Source organism: Galeopterus variegatus, unplaced genomic scaffold, assembly GCF_000696425.1.
Source record: "Galeopterus variegatus unplaced genomic scaffold, G_variegatus-3.0.2 Scaffold28, whole genome shotgun sequence".
Lineage (NCBI taxonomy): Eukaryota > Metazoa > Chordata > Mammalia > Dermoptera > Cynocephalidae > Galeopterus > Galeopterus variegatus.
In genome coordinates this window covers 69,205-83,291 of record NW_007726139.1, presented here as the reverse complement: position 1 = coordinate 83,291, position 14,087 = coordinate 69,205, and the positions used below count along the sequence as shown (strand labels likewise).

Below are 14,087 nucleotides of genomic sequence, written 5' to 3'. Positions count from 1 at the left end.
GGTATTTGAAGGACTTGAAGAAGTTTCAGTTCTTGTGCATTATATTGAATTAAAGATCACTGTATAGATAAAAGCTAGTTAAAAACCATCGTATTGGTGGAACTAGATCTTCTGCCATATTCCAAGCCAGTAAGGCACCTAAGAGGACTGCTAGTTCCCTTCTTTCTTTACAGATGAGGGAACAGAGACTCAGTGAAAGTGAGTGACCTGTTCAAGGTCACAAAGCTTGCTAGTGACAGAGCTGGGAATGTAATCCTGGTTTCCTTGCTGTTAATCCTCCTGTGTCTACTGCAACACATGGCCTCTTCATACTGTCTACAACCTAAAAGGATTTCCCAACTTCATGCTAAAAGTAGACTTCAGTGCTGGCAATTACAGTTGAAAGTCTGCATGAAGAAGATAAGCCTGGATTTTGGTTTAGAATCTGAAAAGGGTCTCTCAGGCTCTGTGACTCGTACTTCTAAGTTTTGCATTTATTTATCGTGTACTATCTCATGGGGTTAACTGTACAATTATAAATAAACTTGATAGGACTTGACCCTGAACTGGCTGCATGATATAAAATGTTCTGGAATTGAAAATCCTACTGAAGAATCCCATTTATTTTACTGCACTCTCACAACAAACAGACATATCCATGTATGCAACAGGTATATGTTACTTCAACGGTCCCTTGACTTAGGGTCACCCCACCTGTGCTTCAGTTTTGTCACTAAATATGAACCCCATTTACAGTAATATGTTTCAAGATGTTATTGTGAAATATTTGTCTAGAAATCATAAATAAGTAAAACAATGACAATATCACCTTATTTTTCTGAGTTATTCATTTTTATAATTATATAAATAACACACATTTATTGTAGAAAAAGGAGAAAGTACACACATAAAAATTAAAAACCATAGTTTCATTGCAGAAAGAGAGCTACATATTTTGCTGTCTATTATCTATAAATATATATTTTTCACAAAAAGTTGTGTCATGCTATACACAGTGTTTTGCAGCCTGCTTACGTTGGAGATAGATATATTTTATATATCAATAAAATACCCCTGTAATATCATTCTTAATAACTTCATGATATTTCATTTTATAGGTGTAACCTAAGGTGGTTTTAAGCTCTCTCTCAATATGTATGCTACCACCTATGATTTGTCTTTTAGAAAGTTGCCAGCATGAATTTACATTCTTCAATTCTTTCTCTACTGATATGTTTATTATACCTTGGTCTGTATCTGACACTTTAGCTGTCAGGATACCACAAAATAAACTGGGAGGCGTGAAAGGTCTTAACTACAGAGACAAATGCTGTCCTTAAGTATCACTTGTACTGAGGTCTCTCTGTCTCTACTTCTTTTCCTCCCTCCTTATATTCATTCCTTGTTTTTCTTTCTTCCTTTAAAAAAAGAAGAAAAATCCCTTCTCTCTTAAATAATTTTAGTTTCTTTAGATCATTTTGGTTTTTCTGTCTTTCGATCATGATTTTGATACAACACCTGGCATCATTTTGTGCTATAGAACTCTATGAAATGTTATTTTTTTTCCCCTTTTTGTCTTTTTTACGGACCGGTAACGGGATCGCAACCCTTGGTGTCACGCCTGTACCGGGGACCGGCAACGGGATCGCAACCCTCGGTGTTGCGCCCGCACCGTGCTCAGCCAGTGAGCGGGAACCGGTCTCCACATGGGATCCTAACCCTCAGTGGGAGCGCCGCCGCGCTCCCAAGCAGTGCACTCTCCAGTGCGCCACTGGGCTGGCCCGAAATGTTATTTTTTAAAAAGCAAACTCCTTAAACATTTTTCTCTCTGTCCCATCAATAAAACTGAGTCAGGGTGCAAGCTCTGAAAAGAGCTCCACTCTGGGTTTAGTGAAAGAAGCATCTCTGTGTACTCCATGCTCTCGGAGGAAACTGACTCCTGATCCCAAGCACATACATTTCTTCTGCTGATGAGCTTTTTCCTCGTTAAATTCTAATTTCCATAGAAAACTGAGATTTTTGACATATGTAAATCAACCATTTATTTCTAATGATAATTTTTTCAGGATTATAATAATTCCCTTTTCTAGTAATGTAGATATTTTGCAAATAATGCAGGTTTTAATTTGAAATTCATTTCTTTGTACATGCTGACAAAAACTTACATGCATCTTATGTTCCTACTCCCCACCCCTTTCGTTTTAGACCCTGGACCTCCCATGTGGTTGCTGGGGGTGTTTTTCTATCAATTGCTGTACCTCCTGGCTTTGCTGTATCTCTATAGTTACGTCTGTCTCCCTGTTGAAGGGTCCAGTGTGTGTAAGGGAGTGTTGGTGGAACATCTATTCTTAAACTATTCTTCCATGAAGCACTTTTTTTAAAAAGTGATTTTCCTTATACAAACTGAAAATACTCACTTGTGTTATGTAGCATACTTTCCCTATCTTGTTTATTGTTATTGTTAATTTTCCTATGTGCAATGGAATTTGAGAAGTTTGTCCAAGCACTTTCTAAAGCAACAAAGAAATATGCTCCCCCCACTTAAGTGGAGAGAAGGTCAAAGTCAAACATAAAGCTGTTTATACTTTTTAAAAATAGTATAATGATCCTCCCTACCTATTCCTTATATGCCTCTTAATCCTCCAAATGCAGCAAGAAGCTATTTCTACACCGAGACATCTCTGAAATGTAGGAACAACGTTCCTTAAGTCGGCCAGGTCTGGTTTGGATCAACTAATACACTTGTAGAGGGGATTATCTAAATTAAGCTTTGCTTCCTCCCCAGGGAATGTCAGGAGTTGTGTCCGGGTATATGACTTACCAGCATTGAGTATGATCGGGACTCAGCCACCAAGTGAGTGAGATAGCCCTTAGGAGGGTCTACCATCTCTTTGGCAGAAAAAAGAAATATTTTATGGGTAGGATTATACTACACAAGCATGATGAGAGGTCCTGCTGACTTACATCCTGCCAAATTAAATGCATCACTTGTAGGATTGAAAACGGATTTCTGACCCCATTAGATTCACTTCTTTATCCCCCAAATAGCCAAAAGCACAAAGCAGGAATAGGATTAGCAACATTTTCTCTACTGTTTGTTTTCTGAACAATCCAGTGGGGTTGACTTCAAGAAGTTTCTAGTTTGCTTTCTTTGGGAAATATTTTTTTCTTTTGTTGGATGCTACTCTAATCTTAAAACTTAGTTTTTTTCTTACCTCAAGGAAACAGCACTTGGAAGTGAGGAATCCATAACTCACCAATGTAATTGAAATTGAGCACCCAAGGACCCATGTAAATGGGAGACATTAATTAATTTTGGTATGAGCACGAGGTCGAACATGTAATTGTCAATTTCTGTTGGATTCCTCCAGTATGTGTTCTACAGCTTCTGCTTAAAACAGTGGAAAAGAAAGGTGTATAGAAAAAGAGGTCATAATTCAATTTCTTTCAGCTGAACCAAATATGAGAGTGGATCTGTTAGTTGACTGGCCAGGTTTCAAGGAATCTGCCCATCTCTGACATAACCATAACTTCTTCCAAGGTGGGAGCACAGCCGGGCAAAGGAATATCCCAGAAGAAATCCTTCTGCCTCAGTAGGGTATACAGGAAGGGAAATTCAACACCTCGTGTATACAAAGATGGAACACATGGGCTTTCTTGATAATTGTGTTGAATCTGCAGAGGGAAGATTAGAGACATCTTCATTAAGATCATTCAGAGTGAAATAGAACTAGACATGTGATGGCCTCTGCAACATAGTTTGAGCAATACTATATGCTGACTAGCTATCTGGGTAAACATCTGTGTCAGATGCTTTACATTTACTATTGCTAATACACCAACCAATTATGCCAAGTATGCGTTTTTATTTTCATTTTACACATAAAAATCTGAAACCTAGAAAGGTCAAGTAACTTTCCCATAACCAAATAGTTAGTGTATGGCAAAAGTTGGGTTCAAATTCATGATGATTCTCTGCTTTAATTATTATAAAGAATATTTTCCAAAAGTGATACAGCCTCAAATATCATTGATGTGGTTGTCAAGTTATTCTGACACAAATAGAAATTTGAAGAAAGGGGTAGACCAGTTGTTCTTGGCCTATCACTATATAGGTCATTATTTAGTCCTTCTAATACCGGACGGAGTTGGACATATAAACTATTTATATTACTTTGGGAATTCACTGAACTTATTTGACAAGCCTCATTTATCTTCTAGCTGGAGTTATGGGAAGTTATTAAGTTAATTAATTTTAAGCGATTGAAGCTCGTGTAATTTCAAGACACCAAATTATGTCTTACAGATTACTATAATGGCATAATAAAGTATTGATGTTTTAATACCTAATATGCCTAAATAAACGAAGCATTGAATCACAGGTTTTTTTTTTTTCGTTAAAGCTATCCTTCGTTTGATAAGTTCTTTACAAAATACTAAATATCTTGTTATCATCTAGCATTATACTAGTTTGAATTATATTAGTTGTATATAGCTGGGATCAAGGAAAAGTGTCTTTTAGAATCTGTACTACTCTGTGTTATTCTTTGTAAATAGAACATCTGCCACCCACCGTCTCGAATTGAAAGAACATTATCTTTTTTTCTTTCAATTCTTTGCATAATGAATTTTATGGCATATAACATGTTCTTTCTTTTAAATTTCAATAACCTCAGGACCTTACCATGTATTAGAATTCTGATCAAACTAGAAATCTAAGGGTTATCCTAATTTTTTTCTTTCCCTGATTCTTCACATCTCACCAATCTGTTTGATGCTATCAATTCTATGTCCTAAACATTTTTCCAACCAATTTTGTCCTTTCTATTCCCACTGACTATGTCTTAGGTCAAACTCCCATTAGCTCTTGTCTAGGCCATTGCAATGACCTCCGTGCCTTAGCCTGTGCCACTCAAACCTATTATCCAGAACTCTGCCAAAGTCTTCTTTCTAAAATGCAAGCCAGACTACTTTTCTCTTTTAAATCCCTCCTAACCCCCTGACGATTCTGTATAAATAATTGAAGAAAGTTCAAGTTCTTTAGCATAAGACATAGTTCACGATCATTATAATCCTAATTTTGCAGTCTTACTTCTGTTCGTCTTACTTTTTCAGACAGTGTAGCCTAATAGCTAAGAGCACGAGACTGCCTGGGTTTCACTTTGCCTTGATCCCTGCATTAACCCACTCTGTCACATATTATTTGTGTGACTTTGGGCAAGTCACTTATACTTTCTGTGCTTTGGTTTCCTAACTTGTAACACAGAGATGATGATAACAGTACCATATGGAGTTGATGTGAAGATTGAGTTAATGCATGTAAAGCACTGAGGACGGTGCCTGCACGCATGGTAGTCTTTGATGTCAGTTGTTAATAGCACATGATGTTATTTCAGATATGTTTTGTATTTGCTGTGTGGTGCACCTGATGTTCCTATGCAACACACAAATTCTTGAAAATGCAGTGCATGTGTCACCTCCTCCTAGAACCCTTCTCTGACTTTGCCAGAAAGATTTGCTTATTACAACTTATGTGATCACAAAGTACCTATTTTTACCCATTTTTTTATTCTATCACATTATAATATATATATGCTTGTGTGTGTGTGTGTGTGTGTGTGTGTGTGTGTGTGTTTATCTACATCTATACTATTAGGCTCTAACCTTCTGGTACACAGAGACTGTCATTTATTTATTGTTGCCTGCTCCCAGGCACAATTTTCTACACATAGTGTATATAGTATTAAATGCTTTTTGAATGTTGAATGAATAAAAAACTGGCAAATGTCCCAGTAGCTCTGTTCCAACAAATGCCAATTGTCCATATACACATATGCATGCATGCACACACACACATACACAAAACTAACAAAAATACTTTCAGTGGAAAATACAAAGCACATAGTTTACATTAGTTATTGCAAATTTATTAATTGCTTCTAACATACAAAAATAGAGATAGTGTTTACATCACTACTCTACATTTCCAAAAGCCCGTTGCATGGCACCGACGGTTATCCATCCACACTCTGAAGTTCACTAACACAGCCCAACTTTTTAATTTCTAGGCAGCATCTGCCCAGCCCATTCTAGACCCAGGGATGTTTATGTCATTTCTCTGATAAATGAAAAAAATCTTGATATAGACCGTATCCAATTACGGGTCAAAGTCTCCCTAACTCCATATTTCTACACCATTAACCCTCTTGCAGATAATCATCTTTAACAAATTATCAGTTTGGTGCTTATTCTTCCAGGTTTTTTCTGTGGGTATACTAACACACACATGTGTATATAGAGTGTGCATATTTATGCATGTTTACAAAGACACATATTCATACACAACTGCACATATGCACGAGTACATATTTATATGATGCATCTGGATATATATTTTAAATATTATTTTAAAAGCTGGGTTTATTTCTACTATTTATTTTATAACAATTCGTTATGGATATGTTACACATATAACCATATACAGATATTCCTCATTCATTTTAAAGAATGAGTAGCGATCCATTTTTGTAGATGCACTGTAATTCATCATTTATTATAATTATTATTTATATTAATAAATATGTACTTTCTTAGAATTGTTGATGTGATTATTTAAAATTGTTATAGATATTGACAAGTTACCTCTCAATTTTACATTCTCCACAAGTGTACATGGGCTTTTTAATTTCCCAAAACCCTGCTAGCCATCTTATTAATCTTGACTACCTGGGAGGTTAGATTGTTCACCTTTTCATGTTTACTGACTATTTGCATTTCTTCTGCTGTGATTAGCCTATTCATGTGTGTTTCTCATGTTTCGATTAGATCATCTCTGTTTCATTAACTCCTATGAGCTCTAGAATGTATATTAAAACTTTGCCATATATGTTGCGAATATTTTCTCTAATTTGTCACTTATTGTTTGGGCTATTTTTTCATAGAAATATTACATTTTTATGTCATGAAATGTGTCAGTCTATTTTCTTCTTGATTTTCTTTCACAACATATTTAGCTTACTCTTATTTACCCAAGATTCTTTTATACATTTATTTGCTCATGCTTATGTATAGTACCTATGCTTCTGCCTTAAATTTGAATTACCAAACAAATGTGACTAGCTGTACTGAAAGAAAATTTACTGTGTTGAAATTAGAAACTTGCAGTATAAATTTAACCTAAACTAAATATACCTTTGTTTAAATGGGGGACAAAATCAAACTTTAAAGACCCATATTTGCAACACATGTTGACACCACACATATTAGAAATGATAAAATTGAGACATCTGTAAATAGGGTCAGACAGATAAAAATAAGGTCTGTAGTTTCAACATTGCCCTCCTCGTTTGAATGGCTATATTTACACACGTAGAGCTTAGGCGACTGTCACCACTGTGAATTCATTGGCTGCTATGTTAAGAACTCTATTGTGGGAAACAATTTGAAAGGGAGAGATTTTTCTGTGAAAGTTTCAAGATGTATTTGATGATTTGAAATATTTTCAATAAAAAATATGTTCGAGGAGACAGACTGTGAAACGGGGTGGGGGGGGGAATCAACCAAAACCTTCAAATAATTCTTTGTGTACACTCATTGAGAACCTTTTACTGAAGTTCAAGACATAGATTATTTTGTTTATTTTATTCTTCATTAAAGTGCACCTCTGTCTTAAACTAGAAGTTAAGTGCCAAAAGTCTATGCATGTCTCTTCTCAAGTGTGTCCTGAAAGATGGGAAACAGGAAGTACTAAGAATCCTGTGAGAAACCTTGTCTTTGGATTTCTTCTCAATTCGTATAGGTTTTGTGTTATGAATTTAAAGCTAAGCCAAACTTCTTGCTGAAGGCAATCAGGGAAAACCTGAGTTCTTTGTCTATTTAATTTTAGGAGCTCTAATGTTGCCCCAGATCAACCTCTATATAGAAAGGTCTCCATGCCTACTTGAGGTGGCCTCTCCCAACTGACCTGGATAGGGACAATATAAGAGAACCAGTAAAAGTTTTCAAGGACAAAATGGAATATGACCAGTATATTGAATAGGAAAATTAAATTTAACAGTAAAGGTGTTAAGGCAGAGTGGTACTTAAAATCTCAGCTCAGATTTTTAAAACTTGCTTGGCAAAGAAGTTTTATTTTTATACATGGAAAAAATGGATAGGTTCAAATACTGTGAAAGACAAACTCCCAAAATAACCAGATGGAGAACAGCAAATACTGAGGACATGTTAAGGTGATGCCTTGATTCCTGGTATAACATAAATGGGTGAAAGTAGGCAGAGATTACTTTAAATTAAGTCAAAGACATTAGACTATGTAATGCTCATTTTCACAACCATGGGATGTCATGGGTAGATTTCTGGTCTAATAAATTAGAAGACATGGCTTTTTATCCTGGTTCTGACACTTAATATCTGCACAATTTTGGACTAGATACTATGATTCTTACCTATACTCTAGGGCTTGTAACATCCATTCAGTCTGCATCACTGTATCATTTTAAGAATCAAAGAAGATAAAGGTTTTTAAAACACTACACAACTCTACGGATAAATTACAAGACTGTGATAATAAGTAGAAACAGTATGTAGACTTTTCTGGCAAGCAAGATTTGGATTCAAGCCACTTTGGAAGTAATGACAAGGAAGGACTGACTTCCAAAGTAGATGATAACCAATGGATGAGAAGAATCAAAGACAAGAAGCCAAATACAAAGAAAAGGTGAAACAGGAATGAGTACTATCAAAGGAAGTAAAGGGTCAGGAAAAGATTAGTCTTGCCTGAAGAAGTCACTAATATAAATGGTATCCCTAATAAAGAAAGTTAATATAGAATTACTGAGATACGAATGTTATTAAGGGAGCTCCAAGTGAAGAAATGAGATGGGGAAATGACTAGAAGAGATAATTAACTGAGAAGACCTGCCATTTGGGAAACAGTGTGATATCTTTCCAATTTGCCTGTGGTTGCCATGCATGTTTCTTGGATTTCCAGATCCGGTGAGATGTCCGTAATGCACAGCCGGCTTCTTACATCCATGACAGTCCCTTCCTCACTTTCACGAATGTCCATTCTAAGATGACAGGTTATGCTGATATCTTTTAATACCAGGTAGTCATGATACATTAAAGTTTGCTTAGTAAATTACTAAAACTAAAGATCTTTCCAACACGCTAATCCGTATTCCTTTTACTCAGGAAATGCAGGCATTTTCTTCCACAGGCAGTGCCAGAATTGTTTCCTCTGGTGCCAGGACTTTTTTGATCAACTTTTCACTCATAGATCTTTTCAAATTATCCTAAAAAACAAAACAAAATAAAATACACCTACCTCTTTTAGTGACATCTGAGATAGGAAATCGTTGTCATCTCTAAGTATATGTTCTCTTAAACAAGAAATATATCAAAAATAGAAAGTGAAAAAAACATTGATGCAAAAATCCAAAAAAAAAAAAAAGAAAAAGAAAAAAAACTCTATGATGTCTGAAACAGAAGTTTCTTATAGCTGCTGTTTTTTATCTGAGGTTTTCTCTCTAAAAATAAATCCTTCAAATAGGAACAGTGTCATTTTACATTTTACATAACTATTGGCAGTTAGCAACTAATAAATACAAGTTATAACTATAACATGATATTTTCTAAACTAGGATGTTACTTGCTGATTAGGAAAACTAAAAGGACAGTGCTCATTTTATTTCAGGGACAAGTGATAATTTAGAATTTTTATCCAGTCTCATGTGACTGTAGCTTCCAAATTTTAATCAATACATGATTGTCATTTGAACAATTAATGCTAAGATTTCCTTGGTAGTATACTATAACTCCTGTGAATTTAAAAGATGATTTTCTTATACATTCATGACTCTAAATTATGTGCATCTTGCATCTGATTATCACTCTAGGAGGATGAACAAAGGTCATTAAAAAGTAAACTGAGCATAAGCTAAGGCATCGATTGTGATTAATTCTCAGATCTGAAGGCCAAAAGTTAATAGGCACAGAGAAAACCTCCTTTGACATCCTACAACAAGTACACTAATCACTTAACTAGTAGGTAGGATAAAATTTCTAACCAATAGATACAGTCGAGAGGTTGTTTTTTTTTTTGTTTTGTCTTTGTTTTTACCACGAACTTTTCCGACAGCAACAAGTTATTGGCACAGAAGAAAATACTAAAAGATGATGAATCATTCTTACCCCTTAGAGATATTGTCTTTCATCTTACTCTGATTTTCTTGCCTAAGTTTTTTATTTCCAAAAAAGATTCTTAAAAAATTTAAGTGGCCGCCACATTTTTCCCAAATCACTCTACTCAAGATCTATCCAAGTTAGGTTTGTGTTATGATCAGTATAGGGCAGGGCTCCTTTCTCTATTGGTGCCCGGTAGAATAAGGGCAACTCAAGAGAGAAGTGTGGCTTTTCCCATCTTGCAGAAGTCACAGAACTTTCCCTACTGGGTGTCAATGTGAAATTTTTATGTCTGAATTTGGGCCTGCTGCCAAGGGTGTTGTAAATTAGAAGGATCGTATACATAGATGCACCCCAGTTATTTTTCAGGTTTGGCTTCATGGGCAAATTTCCTGCCATATGCTGGGCCACATTCCCTTGGAGGACAGGTTTGTTGGCAAAGGTCTGGAATGCCCATGAGCTGTTCTTTCCATGTTTCTTAATCTGTGTAGAAGACAATAAGACGTTACGCCTGCTAGATGGAGTTGGAAAATTTTGGTTCTTCAAACATATTCTATTTTATAATTTAAGCATTAAATTTAAAATACTCCCTAGCGTCCCCTTTTTGGAAACTACAGAAATGATTCAGTGCTGTATTTCTCCAAGGTAAATTAAGTGCCCATTCTGGTACGTTGCATTTGAATAACACCTTGTAAACTAAGGATTGATTGAACCTTCTGAAAACAGAATGAGAAAACCTAATAGGCCTTTCCCCTGAGGAATAGTAGTATATTAGACACTCTATAAAACGTAAATGTTCTTTATTTCCATTCAGTTGCTAGGATCCAAGAGTGCTTCTGCATTCTCTATCATTTTTCATGTGTACAGTATATCTTTAAAGATCTGAGAGAATGAATATTCTCAGTTGAAGATTGCAACACTCTAAGCTAGGTCTCCCAAGTCCTTTTGTAATACCATGACAACAGCTCAATGAAGTCTTCCTTTTCTGAATAATTTATACAGTGATCTGGGAACTTGATGTGGGAGCCTCATCCTAAAGCTGGGGTTAAGATATAAAGTAAGCGAATGGTTATGACACAAGACCAGGTATCAAAAATCCCAAGAATTTATTGTGATTTTAGACAGGTTACTTTTCAGGTCCTGTGTTTCTGCATCAATACACTATCTTTTGATCCCACAATACTACTATAAAATTTAATTAATATTATTGTTTTGGGACTCTCAAATGAATGAAGTAAAGTAAATTAAAAATAGTTTTATTTATATTATTTATTTATTTTAAAAAATATTTTTTATTTATATTTTTATAGTTTTATTCATATTTTTCTTCTGGACTATTCTGTTTCTTATTGGACCCATTTCCTTAGAGAAAGTTATACTATAACTTTTCCAGACCATTATTTGAGTGTAAGTCAGCTACCCTGGGTATAAGATACACCCAAGGAAATAAATTATATTTAGGAAGCAAACATTACTCTGACAACATCTGGCTTAATAATTCTTTATTTGACATGTTATATGAGGGTACTTTAAGAAGTTCATGTAAAATAGAATTAAAAGATAGCATGAATCTTTCCATGAACTTTTTGAAGACCACTTGTATACGTAACTCCTATTTAAATATATATGTATATGTTCTTGAGTCTCTAACAAAACATTTTCATGGTAAAGTACCTAATTAAAAAGTATAATCATAAATAAATTTTAGAACTAGTTGAATTAAAGTTGTTGGTTTTTTTTTTTTTTTTGTAAAGTATTTGCAAAAGTTAAGTCTTATTTTCACTTCTTTGTAGTTTATTAGAACATAAAATCTTAGAGATGGAGGGAAAGCACAAAGAAGAGTTGGACACCTTAAAGGAAGAGAAAGAAAACCTTCAAGGCTTGGTTACTCGTCAAACATATATAATCCAGGAGCTGGAGAAACAATTAAACAGAGCCACCACCAACAACAGTGTCCTTCAAAAACAGCAGCTGGAACTGATGGACACAGTCCACAACCTTGTCAACCTTTGTACTAAAGAAGGTGGTAAGAATTTCCTTCTCACTTTGGTCTTGTAAATATTTTATTTCATATGAGCAAGTAAATACTCAGTATGATTTTCTACATTGCATTGATTTCTGTGTAAAAATAGAACTTTATTCTTAGAAGCACTAGAGAAGTTTTTGTTGATAATTTTCTCATGTTTCTAACTTCAGAGAATGTATTGATAATCTTGAATTTATGAATCCACAATAGCTTTCTAAAAGAGCTGTCTAATTACTTCTTTTTTTCTTAGTCTTTTTAATCTTAGATAAAATCTACTATACAGCCATGGATAAAAATTTATATTATTGTGTTAGACACTTAACTACATGCAGCAGAAATTAGCCAATGTTAAAGACTAGTTCAAAGTTCAGGGAGAGTTTCAAGAAAATTCCCATTTTAAAACTAATATTAATTGTTTCTTCAGTGAGTGCAGAGGGAAGTATTGCTTGCAGAGAAAAGGAGGTAGAGAGAGCTCCCAATAACTATCATGAGTGAGAAAGGATCATTGTTATTAAAAGTATTTATTAAGATCACTTGTGCGTAGTCCTGTGCAGAGAAGATTTAACCAGGGTCTCTAGGCACATTTATTCTGGAGTGTCTTTGTAACAGTAGAAATTACAAATTTTTGATATCAGTAGGATTTCTGCAGCCATTTAACCACTGGAAATATCTGCAGGCCTGTATCTCTTTAGAAGACATCCATCTGTCTATCCGCCCATCCACCCAACAACTGTCTTATTTTATTTTATTTTATTTTTAAACCGGTAAGGGGATCTTAACCCTTGTGGTGTTGTCAGCACCACGCTCAACCAGTGAGCAAACCGGCCATCCCTATGTAGGATCCGAACCCGTGGCCTTGGTGTTATCAGCACCGCACTCTCCCGAGTGAGCCACAGGCCGGCTCCACACCCAACAATTATTGAATAAATATCTCTGAGTATCTCTGTGAGTGAGCACCTGTCCACTTCAAGCAGAACCTCTCCTGAGCCTCAGTACAGCTCTTCCAAGTTTGGATCTTGAGGTGATCTTCTGTAATTCTACTCTCTAGTCAGCCTTTCTTTGAATGAGATAGAACTGTAAATGGTGATGAGTGAAAGAGAGCTCTGCTTACATCAGAAGGTTCTTGCTGTCATTTAGCCATTGGTTTATGTGACATTTCACATATAACGGTTCAGTGTGTATATGCAATGTGTATATATGGAGCCTCCTTTAATTTAATAGTGGACTTCAGTTACATGGAAAATTAGCTCCATTTCATACTTTCTGGTATAGATATGCATATACAGAACAATTCCATAGTGAGTGATCTTGTTTTAAAGACATTTCACATTTCTCTTTTATACTCCATTACCTTGAGTTATATCTCTTTTAAATAGTCTTAACAAGCCTCTAATATACTTTGTAATGTTTTCAAACAGTGAGTTTCCAGTGCTCCATTTGGGTGTACTCAGTAATGTGATTGGGAAGGAAAAAACCTGCTAACCAGTCAGAGCCTGCCAAAACCTTGAGTTAGAGTCCACTGGAAGGAAAGCATGGTAGGATTTTGCCAGAGAATTTTAATAGATCTCATGAGTATTTAGAAATTAAGTATTAATATGAGATATCTATTCTCATATTGAACCAAGTATATTTGGGGAAAGATTGAAAACACATTTTTCTTATCATCCTGAGATTTCAAACACATGGAGTTGGGTAGTTTTTTTTTCCTGATTTTAGCGATGTCAAGCCCTGGTGATTCTCACAGAGCTCATATGTCTGCCCACTTATCATAATTTAACTTCTGAGTTTTTGTCTAATAAATATGTCTTTAAGCTTTTACAGGCAGGAATGTAAGTTTAAAATGAAAAGTGCTGGCTAGGTTTGGAATTGGTGTGCAATATCAAGCAACCAAGAATCTATT

General features: G+C 35.2%; 1 protein-coding gene across 4 annotated transcripts in view; it reads left to right on the top strand.

The window, feature by feature from the left end:
- The window catches only part of ANGPT1 (angiopoietin 1), a 253,373-nt gene that overhangs the window by 174,764 nt on the left and 64,522 nt on the right, over positions 1–14,087 (top strand). For 3 of the 4 annotated variants that reach the window (XM_008569687.1, XM_008569713.1, XM_008569704.1), the window contains exon 4: positions 11,955–12,187. In XM_008569687.1, the coding sequence (XP_008567909.1) occupies positions 11,955–12,187 (233 nt within the window). The remainder of the gene's footprint in view (positions 1–11,954; positions 12,188–14,087) is intronic. The other variant, XM_008569695.1, reaches the window with a different exon arrangement.